The following is a 20,236-nucleotide window of genomic DNA, read 5'->3' as shown; positions in this document are numbered from 1 at the left end:
GATGGCTGCCAGTCAGCCATTTTGAATCAAATCACTACACCACTGCATGTGCATATGTCCTACATAAAGTACTCGGCACATGCAAAGAATGAACGAAATTGGTCCAAAAGATTCTGAAATACGACTTCGCACAGATGCACACACAGACGGACAGACGCAGGAACGGAATGACGCACACACCAACAGTTGGAGGACATGTATAATCTATGAATGAAAACTGACAAAGCATGTCAAAAATATGACATTGTCAAAGAACAAGATGGCTGCCAGTCGGCCATTTTGAATCGGATTGCTAAACCACTGCATATGCATATGTCCCACATAAAGTACTAGGCACATACAAAGAATGAATGGAATCGATCCGACGGATTCTGAAATACAACCAAATTATAAGTCCCTGTTTTCGGACTTCGTCCGAACAGGGGCTAATTCCTAATTTTCGAGTTGTTAGTTTTCTACGGAATTCCGCTAGAGGGCGCATCCAAAATACCCGGATGACGAGCCTGAGTGGGGTTGTTTTTATTGAAGTTCTGTATTCTTACATGCGTAAATCAATAGATTGGAAAAGCAAAATGGTTCCAGAACTCCGCAAATTTCTCCGGGATCGTGGTATAACTTGCAGCAATATTAATGTTCGTAAAGCTAAACTTTTTGAACTTGTTGAGTTAGCAAACGAGTTAAATGTTCGCCAAGAGTCAAACAATCGTCGTCGTACTGTAAAACACAGTGAGTCGACGATAACTCTGGTAGATCCGTGTAACGTAAAAACTTGGCAAAAAAACCTTCATACTTTGCCTTTGTTTGAAATAGCTGATATGTTCGCATATTTGTTGCATCGAAGTGACTGGACAACAGCAAGACTGAAAGAATATCGACTTGATAATGGTCATTTACTTCATAATTTCCGTAAAGCTTCATCATGTGCAGAATACAGAATTTATTTTCATTATGGCAGAGTGTATTCGGCAATGATCCATGAAGGAAAATCCTTACAAGCCATGGTTTATTATTAAATCAAACTCTAAAATAGTTTCTGGTGTTTGTAATTGTGTAGTGTAAGTTTGAATTAATATGATTCACCAGGCGATCAGCAGATGCAGTTATCATAAATGTTTTCGTTTGCGCTCGTCTCGGGAAGATGATAGTCTTCGTTTGTCAATCGATGTATAACTGCGGTTGAAAGACGGCAGTCTCCAGTTATTGAACTAAAAAAATACTGGCGCAGGATGGGAAATGCCGTGAACAAACCCGGGAATATAGTTTGGCGTCCACTCAGGTTCTCGACGACGCATTCGAATCCACTGGCGTTGAAATGATTTCTTGGACGAAAGAAATGTATGAAAAGTTACGCCTTTCATCTCAGGATATTTCGCTGTTTTTTTACGTTTTAATCGAACCCCAGTAATAGCATTACAATACCAGTTAACCATTTTGACCAATTCTTGCAAAACGTGTGTAAAAAATAAGACTTAGGCAACAGTAACTACTAGTATATTGCTTACAGCAGACGCCGCTCAAATTCAACCCCACCACGAACGTTGAACGGAATGTCATCCGGGTACTTTGAGAACGCCCTCTATCGAATTTCGTGAGAAAAATAGTAACTCGGAAATTAGGAATTACAGTCAAACCTGTGTTAACGACCACCTGTGCAGAGCGGCCACCTTAGTACAGTCCCTTCGCAATTTACACGTTAAAGACACTGGATATAGCGACCACCTGTCCAACGCGACCAGCGACCACCCTATTGTAGACCTATTCACACTTTAACCTTTGTATAACGACCACCAACATTTCCGTCAGACGGTATCAGCAAAAAGACAATACCTACTTGCGAATCGCTAACAGGAAAGTGGCCATGTGTTAGGTTCAGATTACCGAGTACGCAATCTTTAGGGCTAAGAGACAGGGGTGACCATTGCAACTTGGTTTGTAAAGTTGCGAGAAAGTGAAAACAAAAAGTTGAATATCATCTTAATGTAACGTTTGGAGACTGGAAAATTTTAACAACAAATTAAAACAGTTTCATTTAAAGTTTGAAATGACAAACTAGCTTGTTTCCGATCGGTACTACACTATCGATCCCCAGCCGGCCAGCGGCACTTCTGTGGACTGTCTTGCACATGAAGAGCAAATTCCTCTCGTCTCGAAAACAAAATAAACAAGTGAACCAGTTTTATTAAATGAGAGATGTTTTATTTACCTTGTCGACATGAAATATCCAAACAAAATTATAAAACATTCGTTTATTTCGTTTTCATCGCGGGATTGCAAAATCCAACCTATTTTGGCCGCCATGTTGTTTGTTGTTGATCGTTATAAATTATGCTAATGAAGCTAGCGCATGGGCAAAACGTATTGATATTGAGGGGTCATCTCAGGGTTATTCTCAACGAAAGATGTTTTCTATTTTGATCCTCTTTTTTTTATAAAAGGTAATATCAATAATTCGCAATCGAGAAAATTCGTTGCGTTTGGGCAGTTTTACCAATGCTTCTTCATTTTTAATGCTTGTTTGTTTTTTCAAAAACGACAACTTTGCCTGTGCATTTTGTCACAGTGTACAATCGACAATACTAACGATGTGGCTGATTACCGCCTGTGATGGAATATGTGTAAGAGACGAGGGAAAAAGACTGCACGGCGAGAGTGTGAAAGACCGAACTGAAACGCCAATGTGGCCGATCGTTGACAATCGTTCTTATGCATTAAATACACGAATAAATCCATGGGCAGAATCACTTGGTTCCAGTGAATTTACATGATATAATTTGTAGTAAAAAAGTAAAGCTTTGTAATTAAACATATAAAAATGAGTGACTTTTTTTAAAAATGACCTGTTCATTGTACAATGTGTAGGTTTGCTTTTACATAATGTATGTTTTACTTATGATCTCCCTTAAAATTCCCGCCCTAATTAATATTCATGATTGAATGAATAAATTAGGCCACCTCCATATAAAGACCACCTGTCTATAAAGGACAGTTTGGCTCAGTCCACTGACTGTCCTTTATAGACAGGTTTGACTGTATATATATACTTGTAACTGATCCTTACCTGTTAAAAACATTGTCACTGTCAATATATTTTTCTAGTTTAGCAAGAGGCGACAGTAATTCATCTTGCGTCGTAGCATCGAGAGCAGATGTAAACATATTAACATCCTCTGTCTCATCTGAAACAGTAATAAAACAAATTTGCATGAAGTCAAAATCAAAGTATTGATTACCGTAAAAATCATATTTGAGGCCGCAGCTTTAATAGAAGCCGCACCCCTAACTTGAGACATTATTTCAGGTTGAAATTGACAAGTTTTGATCCCAGGAAAAAGTCTGCAATATAAGCCGCACCCCAAACTTTCACAAACCAAACGGCCACCACATATTTCAGAAAAAGATATACCATTTAAATTTAAATTAAGGCATAATTTTTCGAACTTTTCAATGATTCCTGACGCTTAGATTAGAGTCTAATTTAGGTTTTCCGTAGTCATTGACGCTTATTCCTGAGTACAGGTTTATTGTGGGTAGCGTGACTGGGTAAACTGCGTTTCGACAATGAGCTGTTATTATCGTCAAAAGTGTTAAATTCGTCTTCAATTTAAATGAGCTATGGTAATTTAATCACGTTGGCACCATTCAGCGTTTCGATTGGTTAATTAGTGACTTGACCTATGAGGTCAAAAAACAGTTTCAAGTCACTAAAAGACGTTTGAACAAACATGGCGTATATCGTATCGGATCGAGAGTTTATATGTGACCGAAATCATTCGCTTGCGGTGAAACTAAGTTGAATTTTCACAACAATTTAACAAATTTATTTTTTGTACGTTATTGTAATCACTACTTAGTAATAATCAGCAATTGTAACACTTCAAAAACAAGTAAGTTATTCACTTGTTTGAAACGCAGCATGGCCGTTACCGGATCATTTGCTACTAAGAATGCATTCGTTTTTGTTTTGACTTCTTTTAGAATATACTTTTCGTTATCAAAAAAAAAAATAAGAAAATAAATATCAGTATTTTTGTTGTTATCATGCGAACATTTTTTTGGATTGACTTTTTATTTTAATTTCCCCAATGTCTAAATTAAACATGGAATGTACAGTCATTCTGTCGGAAGTCGAACATGCCGCAATCGACTGTGTCAGACTGCTGTCTCTCACTTGTGACCTATACCGGTGCTAACGAATTAGTCTATTCAATAGATTGTAGTATACAGTACCGTAATCTGCAAATGCATACAAATCTATTTGTAGATATTATTTATTGTGCACTGGAGGGACTGTGGTTATACAGTGTGAAATTTTGTTTGTGTTCAAGTTTGTCTGTGTAAAAATCCGAAAGTGCCTTAGAATCGCAACAAAGTTGCAATCGAGTGTCGTGCATATCATTATCCCTTCTGGCCTTTGTTTTTGGAAAAAAATTCCCACTGTTACCGAAGTGAATACTCTAATTAAAGCCGCACCAAGACTTCACGCATCTGAATTCGTCCATTGAAAAAATGAATTTTAATTAAAGCTGCGGCCTCAAAAAGGAATTTTACGGTAGTTGCATTACTGTAGTGTCGCTAACTGTACTACTGTGTCATGTGTCACCAGACAGACAGACATTACTCTATATGCTGTTCATGGACATTACTCAATCAATGACTGTTCTCTCAAAATAAACATAAATGTTTAGCATTAAATAATTCAAGGGTATTTATAACAAGTCATTGAAAATGACAGTCCCCGTTAAATGTTTGAAAGTTCTCTTTGTGCTCATCATATTAAAGCGGAGGGGTTGTCACGAGCGTGTTCTTGATACTTGAGTTCCAAGTGGCATATACAACAGATTGTTTATTTTCATCAAAACACATGTTCTGTGTAGTACTAGTAGTAATATGGCCAAAAATTAAAACAGTCGTTATTCGGCCATCTTTGATCTGATTATGAAACACACTGATATCACAGGGAGTTGGACAAACTTATGTATTTTAATAAATTATTAAATAATAAATTGTTATATAACTTTTCTTTATCCCCCTTCCTTATATCGATTTCAAAGTTGAGATAAAGGAAAGAGTGGTATAAACAAGGATCAGTGATTACTTGAAATCGATACCAGGAGGAGAGGGGGGGGGGGGGGTAAAAGAAAAGTTATATAACAATTTATTAAAATACATAAGTTTGTCCAACTCCCTGTGCTAATATATATGATGTATGTGCCAAATTAGAATGAAAATGGTACATAAATTGTGGAAATATAGTAGTAAGGCCAAAAAGTCAGATGGCTGTCAATCGGCCAGCTTTGACCAGATTTTGAAACAAATTGTCATGGACATGCATCCTAACATGTATAAAGTACATGTATGTGCCAAATTTGAATGAAAACTGACAGAGCACGTCCAAGATACCGCATATAAAAAACAAGCAGCCTATCGGCTGAGATAGCTCCGCTGTTAGCAATGCATATTTAAATTAAAGAACTGAAGACATCATTAGAAAATGAACAATATGTATAGTATCAAAGCAATCGGACTTACAGTTTTTAACAAGAAGTCGAAAATATCACTTTTTACCAAACATGACAAAAATATTCACCAAAATTAGAGAATTGAAGATATCATCACAAAATGAACAAATCTGAGAGAGGTCCACATGTAGTACCTATATATGTAATATCAAAGCAATTGCACTTGCGGTTTTTAACAAGAAGTCGAAAATATCACTTTTTACCAAAAATGACAAAAATATTCACCAAAATTAGAGAATTGAAGATATCAACATGAAATGAACAAACCTAAGAGAGGTCTACCCAAGGTACATATACACCAAGTATCAAAGCATTCAGGCTTGTAGTTTTCAAGAAGAAGTCGAAAAAGTAAAACATTGACACGGACGACGACGACGACGGACAATCACTCATATGATAAGCTCCGCTCGACAAAGTCGACAGCGGAGCTAAAAAAAAACAAGATGCCTGCCAGTCGACCATCTTTGATCCAATTGCGAAATAAATTGTCATGAACATGTATCCTGACATGTATAATCTATGTACCAAGTTTGAATGAAAACTGACAAAGCATGTCCAAAATACAACATTTTCAAAGAACAAGATCGCTGCCAGTCGGCCATTTTGAATTGAATCGCTAAACCACTGCATGTGCATATGTCCCACATAAGGTGCTAGGCACATGCAAAGAATGAATCGGTCAACAGGATTCTGAAATACGACTCAGGACAAACGGACAGACGCATGGACGCATGGACGGACGGACAGACAGAACATGTATCCTAACAGGTATGATCTATGTACTCAACTTGAATGAAAACTGACAAAGCATATCCAAAATATGACATTTTCAAAAAACAAGATGGCTGCCAGTCGGCCATCTTCGATCCAATTGTGCAATAAATCGTCAAGGACTTGCATCCTAACATGTATAATCTATGTACCAAGTTTGAATGAAAACTGACAAAGCATGTCCAAAATACAACATTTTCAAACAACAAGATCGCTGCCAGTCGGCCATTTTGAATCGAATCGCTAAACCACTGCATGTGCAAAGAATGAATGAAATCGGTCCAAGAGACTCTGAGATACGACTCCGGACAGACGCACAGAGACCGAATTACAAGTCCCCGTTTTCGGACTTCGTCCGAACGGGGACTAATAACAAAATCAACTGTTTTTGTTCATTTTTTTTTTGTATTTGTATTCTAAAAAAAAGTTAATCCGTATTCTGTATTTATGAACACTTGAATTTGAAATATGCACAAAAATGTGCTTTTTTGGTCAAAAGTGACACTGTTCAACTAAAAACAATGCCCCACGACATTTTGAAGATAAACACATTGTCAATCATTTGTGAAAATTTCAAAACAAAAGGTAAAAGCATCTAGGAGCTATTTTTTTTTTTTAAAGTTCTGGAATGTGCATTATAAGTCGAGATAATTGCTAATTTGCATAACAATTCACCCAGTAAGAAGTTTGCTAATGCTCATAATTAAAATGGCTGTAACAGTTCCAAATTTAAATGTATTATCATTTTGTTAAAAGTTAAATATTGTGCATAATATGGAGATCCCGTCATTTCTTTTTTTCACCATGTTTTTTTTTTATTATTTATGTACAGCCTTGCTAAATCTTGCTAAGCATTCCAAAGAGAGAATGTTTGCACCTGTTTTTTAAGTATGTTCCACTATTCACAATTCTACCAAATTTTAAGTCCATAGCCAAGACTGTTTAGATAATAAAATGCAAAAAAAAAAAAAAATTTCACTCCCAACCGCCCACGAACCTGCATCTCTACCTTAAAGCACAGTCCCTCCACAACCGGTTATGAAACGCTTTTGTCAAAAGGTGTGAACGAGCTTAGATCAAGAAACAATGCGTGTTTCAGCCTTACAGCTGAAGTGATGACGTCATAGTTTACGCTGAAGCGCTCACACTGAGGTCGGTCGTGTCGGAGAAATCAACGTAGTGTAATAGTTTCTTCAAATATATTTCGTAATTGACGCTAATATTTGAGTTTATTTAGTTGTCAGGAACATCTTGAGTGAATATTAGGTAGTGTATGACGTTTTTATTCGAGGTATCAAATGATTTGTGACTGGGAACTTCGGGGGCAGTTTTAGAATCGGTCATTGCATTTGTGTTATGACGATGTCTGTAGTTTTGACCCAAATTGTTGACACTTTATCGAATATATGATAGTTTTTCGAATTATCTTAAAATTTAAATCGTTTATTTCGCAACTCGTTTGTTTTTTTGTGTGTAAAAGAAAATGGCTGCCACTCGGTAGATGGGTTTAATTTTTGAAAACATAGTGATTTCGTCACTGATTATATACATATATTCATCAATACTTACTGATAGACAGTAATGCTAGTTTTCTGTTCACATTTATTCTTATTTTGTGTATATTGTTTCCTGAAACGACAGCGATTTTGTATTGTCGCCCGTCATTGCTTCGTTCACTGTTGACTCGTAATTTAAATCAGACTCCACATCCCGGCTTTTCTCCTCTAAATCTGATGGCCAATTGACATTTTCATCGTCAAAATCGAGGAAATCATCGTAGGATTTTCACATTACAGTAATATTTTAGAGCGATCACGGAAGTAAAGACTATGTTGACACGAATGAAAAGATTGAAAGTACCCATGCGCACTAAAGAAACGCAATGCTTTGTGAGAGAAATTACATCATTGGATATGCTAATTTTATGTTAATGTTGGGGAAAGATGGCAGAACGTCCGTATTTTACCGCCAGCGAAATAAACAACGATTAAGCTATTAAATAAACAACGAATTAACCGAAACACGCATTGTAACAATATCTGACCGTTTCTTAACCGGTTGTGGAGGAACTGTGCTTAAAGCAATCGGGCTTGTATAACTTTCTGTCAAAAATATTCATAAAAATTAGATAAACGAGAACAAAATCATCACGAAATGAACAAATCTGAGAGAGGTCTACCTGAGTACCTATTTAGTATATATAATATCAAAGCAATTAGATTTGCGGTTTTTAACAAGAAGTTTAAAATATCACTTTTTACCAAAAATGACAAAAATGTTCATGAAAATTAGAGAATTAAAGATATCATCACAAAATGAACACATCTGAGAGAGGTCCACCCAAGGTACCTACATATCAAGTATTTGGGTTAGCAGTTTTCAAGAAGAAGTCAAAAATAGCATTTTTGACCAAAAATGCCAACAAGCAGCCTCTCAGCTGAGATAGCTCCGCTGTTAGCAATGCACATTTCAATTAAAGAACAGAAAATATCATTAGAAAATGAACAATATGTATAGTATCAAAACAATCAGACTTGCAGTTTTCAACAAGAAGTGGAAAATATCACTTTTTACCAAAAATGACAAAAATATTCACCAAAATTAGAAAATTGAAGATATCATCACACAAGTCATGAATAACACTGCCTTCGCTAGTTGTCATTCTAAAGTTGCATGGACATAAATTGGCAAACATGATTTCTATGGCATTTTCAAGTTTATAGCACTCTCCATCCAGGTCAGCATTATTCTCAGCAAGGAAACCAGATAGCACCAAACCAGTACAACAGGTAAAATGACAAGGAAGTATACAAATCAGATCTGCAAATATGTAGAGTCAGTGTTGTGTCTGTTTGGATAAACTAGTTTGTGGCCCTGGATCAGTTTCAATCTCATACGACAATGATACAAATAAAGTACAAAAATCCAGAAGAATATTATCAAGTTTTTATTATCATACATTAATAATAATATTAACAAATCGTGTGAAATTTTATGTGCAGAGAAAACACATACAGTACTCATTTCGCCCAGCCTCCCGCCCGCTTCTGGATTTCGATCGCTTTTTTTTTCGCTCGCTTTGTTCAATTCGACCGCGCAATTTCCGCTTTTTTTTCGACCGCGCAAATCCGGAAGTATCCGCTCGCGCAATCGTTCGCTCGTTCGCTCGCTCGCTTGCTCGCCTGACAGAGCAACCGCCCGCATTTACAGTTTATTACCTACTGTTTCATGTACAAGTGTGTCATTTTTGTTTTTATGATGTTAAAATAAGAATAAATACAATCAAAAATTTATAGAACGACCGTTGAAAAAATACGGTGGATCACACGGCCATATAAAATTGGTAATAATACTTAAGCGTAGCAATAATGTCCACCATAAACAAGATCGAACCAAACATGTGAAATCGAATACGACGCTGACACAGACACAACTAGTATGAAATAAAACCATTCAATTTTTGGTGGAGAGCTAAAAATGTCTACTGTAGAGTATGGTTTTCATTGAGTAACCGTGTGTAGGGTGACGGTTGTCATGCACGCATGGTTTGGGTTTAACACGGGTCAAGTTGTAGATATGTAAATCTATGGCACCTATAACAATTGAAGAATATCTGCAGGAATAGTAAGACTGTGAAAAACGACCAATCGATTGTTATAGAATGACAGCAGTGTAAAATTTGTCAAACAAATACAATACTTGCAAATGTAATGTCGGCCAGCGCCCATCTTACTTGTCCGAAGTTGTCGAAGCCGACATCAATGGAGATCGCGTTTTTTAACTAGGCGGCTGGCAAGCGGACTAACACGTTACATAAACTTGTTGAATTACAATTATGGTTTTTATTTTTGCGCCCAATGTCTCGTTATAAAATAAAGGATTCAAAGTTTGCAGGGTATTCCGTTTTTTGCGAACTCTGGGCGAAATACTTTCATGAGCTGTACGTAGTTCACTTACAACCAAAACAAAGTCAGCTTGGACATTAAGTTGTGAGACGCGACAAAACAAACGCTGCCAGTGATAGATTACGTGAATACAAAAAACAAAATAAACGCAATCAAAGGCGCCGACCACACGCTTTGGAAATAAATAGAACGCGTTGCTAAGAGGAATCGCACCTGCATCTCGACGACGTCTCCGGTCATGAGCAGGGTTTGCCGCGTCTTAGAAAAATTTAAAGTTAAAAAGGAATCAGTGTCGGGGGAACCATTCACAATGTTTGCATGAAAAATCCCCGCGAAAACCTCTTTTTTTCTGTTACAAACACTATGGTACCTGAATCCCGCTTAATTCATAAATATGAATCGTTAAGGGTCAATTTCCTGCAATCCTTCAAGATTAAATTTGCCTCCGAAAATCTTTCTAACGATGACCTGGAAGATTGCCATGATTGAGTGCCACCATTTCTGTTCTAAGATTTATTCAGTATAATAATACAAATGTTCACCCCAACAGAGGTGCACATACAGTTTTAGCGACCCGAAGAGGTCATTGTCAACCGAGGCGAAGCACTATGATAAAGACTTTCCGTTCCCAATAAATAATAATAATAACAAAAAAAAAACTTCTCGTTCCCGACATTATGAAATTCTTTCGTTTTGGAGGAAAAACCCTGAAAAAAAAAACTGATTTTGACAAGATAATTTAGAAATTGATATTAAGAATAATTCATAACGAAATGTATTCCAAATGTACCCATAATTTTTTTTCATAATTACTGATTACACACGAATATTACAGAAAAAAATAATATTATCTATATTTGTGCCTTTTATTTGTCTTGAATCGTGACTGAAAGAAGCTGGATGAAATTACAAACTATGTAGTGTGTTCGACAACTCATGTATGAACAATAATTTTAATAAATATGATTTTACTTGGTAAAATTACTGTATTTTTCTACATAAAAACAAAATAATTTCACAATGTCTTTATTATCATAGCGTTGTTGGTAAAAGTTGAAAATGATACATCCACGTGAACCTGCTTATATGAGATCGAAGGAGTCTCTGTTTTCAACAGCCGTATACATCTAAAACTGCGTCATCGCTAAGTTTCCTTGGTGGACCACGAGCTCTGTTCCTTGTTTGCACGTTATCATGTTCACACAATCGCAGACATTATTTGTAAGGGTGCTCTTTGAAATGGCACATTTTCTCGATGTTTTAGCGAGTACTCCGCGGGTATATGGCTTGTTCTCACATCAGCATAATTTTTCTCGAATTAACTCACCGCTTTCCCACATGCACTTCTCGTTCTTTGCTGCTAGCTTTTTTGCACTCTAATATGTTGTTGTTTTTGTCTTTCTAAACATAGAGTTTATTTTTGACATTCAACGAGATCGCTTGAATTTTGAATTTGATGACGGTTCGAATTTATCCACTTTTACAGTGATCAACATTGCGTTCGAGTAGAGTTACTAGTAATTATAAGCCTGATTTACATTTTTCTTGCGGTGTTTTTCGTCAATGTATTAAATATAAGTGCTTTGGGAAATAACATAATTATATTGCGCGAGTAAAAGAGTTTGGTGAGACTGTCACAACATACTAAAACAGATGTTTTATTTATTTCCAACGTGCGTGGTCGTCGCCTCTGATTGCGTTTATTTTGTATTTTTGTTTTCAAAATGTATCACTAGCTGCGTTTGTTTTGTTTTCCTCAACAAATTAACTGTTCCGAGATCTCTTTCATTTTTCGTCCGGCTGCTGCCAATCCAATAATTCGTCGTCGCATGTAATCAGACAAGCGATTAATCGTCACAGTCATTATACTAGTAGTTTAAGTCCAATTGATTTGTAGAAATTCAGCTATGCGATAATTATATGTGCAGTTTTGTTTTGCGCACCCAGACACGATCAAAAGTTAACCAATAGATTTTCTGAACTACAGCAGTCGTATTACTTGTGCAAATTGAGTAAGAGTCATAGTGTGAGTTGCGTTCGAAAATAACAAAGTGTCAAATTATTTTGAGCGCCGTTCGGAATAAATTTAGTCAAAATCACACAGAAACACACACACACAACACACAAATACTAGTACTCAATAATATCGCGATTGACCAGTCATATAGCTGCTTGAACTACACACACACACAAGGACGTAAATATGTAAATACAGGTCACAGTTCGACTTGCGTAGCAAACGTTACAATGTGTCAAGTGATTTGAAGGCGTCTTTGTTCCAAAACAGAGAAGCAATAGGCGTTGTATTTTGAATCGTCATTAAAACCTAAATTTATTACGAATAAAAACTTAAGTTTATACATACAATGTACGATCATTGTTACTCCAGCGGTCGGTTGGCAAGCGGACGGTGTTTCTGAAGCCAGTCATAGCAGGAGCGAGCGAGCGAACAAAAGCGAGCGAGCGAACGAACAAAAGCGAGCGAGCGAACGAACAAAAGCGAGCGAGCGAACGAACAAAAGCGAGCGAGCGAACGAACAAAAGCGAGCGAGCGAGCGAGCGAACAAAAGCGAACGCGAGCGAGCGGAAAAAAAGCGGTCGGTTTCCGGTCGGAAAGCAGCGAGCGGTCGGAAATTAAGCGATAAGCGGTCGGAAAAAAAGCGATAAAAGCGGGAGGTTGGGCGGAATGAGTACTGTAGTTATGCTTTGGTTGACAGAACTTCTCAAAGTAAAAAAAAAGAGGACCTGCGAAACTTTATACAATTGTCAGACACGCAGTGAATAGCACCGGTATGTTTTTGTAATACATGTAGTTCCAGTGCCTTTGCTTTCTGAGAAAAAAATCTGGCTCTGCACCTGAAAAAAAAACAAAAAAAACATTTAGTCCAAAGTAAGCAGAGGTTGTAGCATATGTGCTCCCATTGGCTGTAAGATTTAATTAAAAAAGATATTTGAGTCTTTTTAGTACGAAAAAATATTACTTAATAAATTTATACCAGCCAGAAAGAAATTGCAGTTCACACTGTACTATTTTAAACACGTTCTACCAAAGTCTGGGATGAATTCAATAGTTTCCACTCTACAAAGTTGTCAAATTAATATTCACAGGATTCTGCAAAAATAAAATATTAAGAACGTGCAAAAAGCCAGAGTACTTGTGCCGAAAATTTCACTTGAGCTGAACCAAATGGATGCCAAGATATCAAAAGTAATAAAAAGAAACTATTGAGAAAAATACAAAAAAATATATTTAATATAAAAGCAGATAGAAGTGCATAAAAAACTAATCAGCAGAAGTAGTGATCATGTAACCTAAGTGTATGTCAAATTTCCTTTGAACTGGATTGCATTGTCTCAGATTGGCTGCTAATTTGCATATTAATTTGCATACTAATTAACATATTGTAGTTGTATTAAAATATTATATAAAATAATATCCGAAGTTTTGAAAAAAAAAATTTTAATATTAAGTCGACATCATTAAAATTGAGGATTACGTGAATTTGACCCCCTCCCTAATATTATTTCACATATCCCTTAAAAACATGGCCGCCGTTAAATCCATCTCAATCGAGGTCCGTAATTTATTTTCCTGCTCATAATGGAGATAAATTATGTTAGCTAAACATTGAAATTGCCACCCTGACTTCTGTACCGAAATAAATAGCTGATTGGGAAAATGTGACTCTGTTGACTGAGGTTCGATTTACCGATAAACTTCCAACACCGCATGGAGCATGGAAGTCCCGGTCACGAATGCAATAACGCACTCATATTTACTTCAAAGGTAATTTAAAAGTGATGATAGATTCATTGATATTGAATTAAAGTACTTTTCAATTTCATCATTGCTTTCAAGCAGTCACGGTTGGCCGAACTTGACTTGTGTTTTCTCAATAATTCTAGTCTAATGTGTCGTCACGAAACCAAGTTTCAATCTGCTACAGTTGCCAATGAACAACGGAAATAGCAATCGTACATAACAGAATCACGATCAGCGTGTTCTAAACTTTTACGTTTTTATTATTCCAGTATTTTATATGCCAAACGTTATTCCCAAGCCTCCTAAATGATGAGATAGACTTTCGAATTACACGTTTCATAACCAGTTCTTGAACTAATAGCAGGACTGTTTTTCTGGCCAAATTAGACACTGCGCGATCGCTAGTTTCTCACTAAAGTCAGGACACAAAAGGATAAATCAAAGTTCATAATAAATACCATTGGCATAGTTTCTTACCTTTGAGATAGAATTTAATCTATGTAAGCCTTGTGCAAAGAAAGATACAGTCCGGAATAAAATATCCTCAGACGAAATTGCCAACGATTTTCTCAGCGGTTGGACTGGCGCATGCGCAATACGGTATGCCAGTTCTCTTGCGAGATGTCGTTAAAACTCGGACTTTTCCGGCAAATTTCGGCATTTGTACTAGTAAAATGTTGAAAATCACAGAAAAACACAATGAAACTTTGGCGAATCAAAAAAAATACTTGGCGTGCATATGTATGGCATTGAGATATACATTTGCACCAATTTGGAAAAAAATTGGACAGAGCATATCAAAGTTATAGGAGGCAAAAGACTGACGAACGGACGGACGAACGGACGGACGGACGGACCCCAATCTATAAGCCTTCGGCAGACTTCGTCTGCGAAGGCTTAAAATGAACAAATCTGAGAGAGATCCACATGTAGTCCCTATATAAGTAATATCAAAGCAATTGGACTTGCGGTTTTTAACAAGAAGTCGAAAATATAACTTTTTATCAAAAATGACAAAAATATTCACAAAAATTAGAGAATTGAAGATATGATCATGAAATGAACAAATCTGAGAGAGGTCTACCCAAGGTACATATACACCAAGTATCAAAGCATTCAGGCTTGTAGTATTCAAGAAGAAGTCGAAAAAGTAAAACATTGACACGGACGCTCACTCATATGATAAGCTCCGCTCGACAAAGTCAACAGCGGAGCTAAAAAGTGCAAACAGTGCAACATGAATGTGATCGAGGATGAATTCATGATTTGTCCAATATATGGAAACTTGCGCCAACGGCTTTTGTCTGAATTAAATTTTCTACCACATGATTCACACAATACATTTATTTTATTGCTCAGTGTAGATGAATGTGAAACTATTAAAAAGATGTTATAGTTTATTTACAAAGCTTTTCAATAAAGAATAGATAATTGATAGTTTTGAATTTTATTATTACATGTATTAGTCTTTCAAGCGCGGTGATCGTCGTACAACGCATGTTCGAATTTCATGTAAATAAACAATGTATTTTACAGGCGTTGTATATGTCGCTATGAGTCCCATATCGAACAGGGCGCGGCGCGGCGCGACGACTGCCGCCCTTTAACTAATATTTTTAACATATCACATCATTTTAATTTTATACTTAAAGGGGCACCTTCCAGTTAAGATTAATTTTACAACAAATTTACTTTCTGGATTAAAATAACAATGGATAACAAGATAGATTAACATTGTAAACAACATAAACAATAGTGTCCCATGATTCTTTGGTGCAATCCAAGGGATTGAGCGGTTCCCCTTTAAAAAGGAACTGCTCAATCCCATGGATTGCACCAAAGAACCACGTTTATGTTGCACTATTGTTTATGTTGTTTACAATGTTAATCTATCTTGTTATCCATTGTTATTTTAATCCAGAAAGTAAATTTGTTGTGAGATTAGGCTTAACTGGAAGGTCCCCTTTAATATTATAATATTTTCTCTTTCTTCATCATTTCATTATTATTATTATTATACTTTTATTGCTACTGTACTGATAGAACTACTGTATTTCTGAAGATGCAATAAATATAATAATTTGTGCAATGAACGAGGAGGCAAAAATCTGCAACACCACATTAACAGCAAAGCTATTAATTTGGAATGAACACGAAAATATTTGTATGTAATCAGGATAAAGAGTCTTAATAACTCCCACTACTATCATATTAGAGATTCCTAAAACTCAAATTAATACAAGACAGATACAGCTAACAAGCCAGTGTAAACAATCATAAATCAATGCCACCTTAATCCTTCGAGCACCAATTTTTTTTTTTACTAACTTAAATTTGCGTAGATTTCTTAACATTTTCTGTAATTTCCACCGAACTGAATTCAATCTTATTTTTGGACCGAACAGACAAAATGCGACATTGCTCCTATTTTTTTTTTATCAAAACCTTCAACATTTCATGTGGAAAAGAAGAGGCAATAAAGTGAACTATTTTGTGAATGATTCCTAAAGTTGACTTTGCATTCAAAGGGTTAAAAGAAATAATGAATAACAATGCATAGGCAATATTGAGATTATGACCAGTGTCTATTAATAACAATGCATAGGCAATATTGAGATTATGACCAGTGTCTATTAATAACAATGCATAGGCAATACTGAGATTATGACCAGTGTCTATTAATAACAATGCATAGGCAATATTGAGATTATGACCAGTGTCTATTAATATTAATAACAATGCATAGGCAATATTGAGATTATGACCAGTGTCTATTAATAACAATGCATAGGCAATATTGAGATTATGACCAGTGTCTATTAATAACAATGCATAGGCAATACTGAGATTATGACCAGTGTCTATTAATAACAATGCATAGGCAATATTGAGATTATGACCAGTGTCTATTAATAACAATGCATAGGCAATACTGAGATTATGACCAGTGTCTATTAATAACAATGCATAGGCAATATTGAGATTATGACCAGTGTCTATTAATAACAATGCATAGGCAATACTGAGATTATGACCAGTGTCTATTAATAACAATGCATAGGCAATATTGAGATTATGACCAGTGTCTATTAGTAGCAATGGACATAACCAGCTAAATATAAAACAGACATTCCATCACAGCATGCATCAAAACTATCCATGAATGGGTCAGGTCACCCAAGATCAAAGAAGATTAAATAGAAGTATGCCAATAAATCAACTATTTAATTGACAGATTCATCTTTATATGAAAATATACAGGGGCAGAAAACATTTGCATACATGAACACATTTGTTGTTGACATGGTAAAAGGCTCAGGAGAATTAGAGAATGATTTTTTCTTTCTGTTATTGCATTTTAATGAAGAAAAACATAATTAACTGTTTTATATAAATTTTTAGCATGTATATTATGAATGTGTGGTATAGAGAGGATTAACTAGGTGGCAGCGACTTAGATATAATTCAACAATATGCACACAATACAATGTCATACATATATATAAAATTTCAAACCACTTAAAGTGCCTGTGAAATGGCTGCTATTTTCACACCTAAAAATATCCATTCATACATAAATATTATTAACTTTTATGTTTCTGAGCATGAATTATTTTTTTTAAGTGAAAAAATGTGTTTTAAGGATGCTGTACACGTTTTTGGTATTGATTTTCTAAACTAATATTTTCATATAAAATATTTACTGAACAACACAAAGCTATATATTGATGGAAAGCTTATTTCACACTGGATATAAAATTGACAAGATAGTGTGTGTATGGACGTGTATAGTCACGTGATCTCTGTGTAAACACAGAAAGCCATTTTCGGTAAAAAATAATTGAACCAATGAATAAACAAATTTAGTGGAACATTGGCAACAAAACAGTTTTTCAGACGACGCTCACCACCATTCCGTGTTAATTGAGATATATATCTACATGGTAGTTGGAGAAGAAATAATAATTTAGCTATCTTGAAAAAACAATGCGATCTGGTTCTTTCCGGTATTCAGAAATTAAAATGCAATTTCGAAACAAACAGGAAAACAGAAAAATCCCAGCGCGGCTTGAGAGGGAACACATCGAAGAGTGTCTGTGCGAAAAATTAGTATAATGCGTCCACTAAAACTCGAGATCAAAGGCCTGCAGTTGCCGTGAATCGCTGTTTTGTTTAACCGAGAAAATGGCAAAAACAACTTAGCAGCAACGTATCGTCGGCTAACTCAAAATCCGTTTGTCCCATGGATCAAAACAAACTCATAATGAATAGTCATGGTGTCTGTCTGTCATAATCACGCAGATGTGTGGATATGCGTGGTCGCAATTGGTTATAAAGTACGAAATTATGCTCCCGAATCCAATAGGAAACACTATTTCACGGCGTGACAAAGCCAGGCCAAAATGACGTCATGATTTACATATTCATTAATACGTTGTGGGAGGAGACACTCCTTTTTTGGAAGACTCATTACCATACATTGCCCTCCATTGAAGGTCATTCTCTTGCTCAGCTGCTGAACCAATAACCGTGGCTGAACGCACCACCAGAGTCAACTACATGTAGTTTTCTTTCCAAGATTTTTTTTTTACTGCACGAGATGTCTCGACAAAGATCTGTATTATCTGATTTGAATGGCAATGAGGGGGAGAGAAGTCACAGCGAGCGCTGAACTGAATCGGGAGATGCGATCGCTCAGGTTTAAAGTTGTCTGTCGATTGGGCAGAAAATTTTCAGTTTGTTTGCTCAGTTATTATTTTGTTGATTTGTAAAATAACCTGTTCGCCATAAATCGTGTTTTCCGTTTTTTAGTTCCCAAAACTGTTGTGACAAAATTAGTGTGATGATTCTTTTTCCATCTTCAATGCGTAATACATAGTACCGGAACAACTGCTGGCGGGGACAACTGCCGGTATCTTACATTCAGTTCACTTTCTATATCATGTATAACAAATCTAACTTCATTGAATTCGTCAAATTATTTATTGAGAATGTGAAGATTAAGAAAAATAAAACAGGTAAAACAAGTCATTGTCAATGACACGTCCCCGTTCCGTTCATATTTGAGTGACATATACATTCAAAGCAGATCATGACCGAAATGCACCTGCATATGTACAACACATTGTGCTAAATCTGAACAAAATCCATCCATGCATGACTGAGATCCGGTTCTGGAATTGTGAAAATACGTGATTTTGATGCATTTTCGGCCTTAAAATGGCCATCATTTCGCTATTGTTAATGAGATCATGAAACAAATGCACATACATATTTGTGACATGATGTACCTTGTGTGTGTGAAGTTTGAACTTGATCAATCCAGACATGTCTCGGATACGGATCCAGAACTGAATTCTTTAAAACAAAATGGCCGCCAGTCAGCTATTTCGAACTTGATCCGAAAAAAAAAATGATGTGCATCAAGGTCCTATTATGTTTAATGTATGTACCAAATTTGAATGAAATCCGTCCATGCATAACTGAGATCCGGGTCCGGAATGGTGAAAATGTGCGATTTTGATGCATTTTCGGCCTTAAAATGGCCGCTATTCGGCTATCGTTAATCGGATCATGAAAAAAATGCATGTGCATATGTCCCATATAATGTGTAATGTATGAGTGAAGTTTGAACTCAATCGGTCCTTGCATGTTCGAGATACAGGTGATCACGGACGCACGGACGGACGCACACAGGGCAAAACATAAGTCCCCGTTTTCGGACTGCGTCTGAACGGGGACTAACAAGGATGCTCACACACACGCTTTTACAGCTGCTTGACTCGTGCTTTACGTGTAGCCATGGTTAAATGTTCATAATAATCACTTTACATACTGTCGACGTTCTTCTCCAAATTTCCTTGCATTCGTTTTAGTTAGTCACTGTCATAGTCGACCCCAGGACAGTTTCATAGTCGACTGCTTGAAGAGTGAGAAATTCAACGAAATTAAATTTGTGGACATCGTAAATGGAATGCGTGTAACTTGTACCTCGGACTACTAATACTTGTATTACCGTTTATATTTGCTATGGGTGGTGACTATTATGCAAATTATCTGTCTATTATGTCTTTATCTGATTAATTAAAACATGGCTTTCAAAACAATGACATGTGCCTTTGTTTTTAATTAACAAAAATTGATTTTTACACCCTATAAAAACATCCAATTCACTTGTTTTCCTACTGAGTGTTTGCTCCTTGTAGTCCAGCATTGAAAAATACAAAAAAGTAGAATTTTGGGTTTCAAAGCAAAAAAAGGTGTACAGCATCCTTAAA

General features: G+C 36.1%; 1 protein-coding gene across 3 annotated transcripts in view; it reads right to left on the bottom strand.

Moving 5' to 3' along the window:
• Positions 1–20,236, bottom strand: part of LOC102804979 (serine/threonine-protein phosphatase 4 regulatory subunit 1-like) — a 132,458-nt gene that overhangs the window by 76,136 nt on the left and 36,086 nt on the right. For all 3 annotated transcript variants that reach the window (XM_085499946.1, XM_085499947.1, XM_085499948.1), the window contains exon 3: positions 3,059–3,176. In XM_085499946.1, the coding sequence (XP_085356072.1) occupies positions 3,059–3,176 (118 nt within the window). The remainder of the gene's footprint in view (positions 1–3,058; positions 3,177–20,236) is intronic.

This window comes from Saccoglossus kowalevskii, chromosome 6 (genome assembly GCF_978046115.1).
Source record: "Saccoglossus kowalevskii chromosome 6, keSacKowa6.1, whole genome shotgun sequence".
Taxonomy (NCBI): Eukaryota; Metazoa; Hemichordata; class Enteropneusta; family Harrimaniidae; genus Saccoglossus; species Saccoglossus kowalevskii.
The sequence above is the reverse complement of the archived record's forward strand: the minus strand, read 5'-3'. Positions and strand labels throughout refer to the sequence as shown.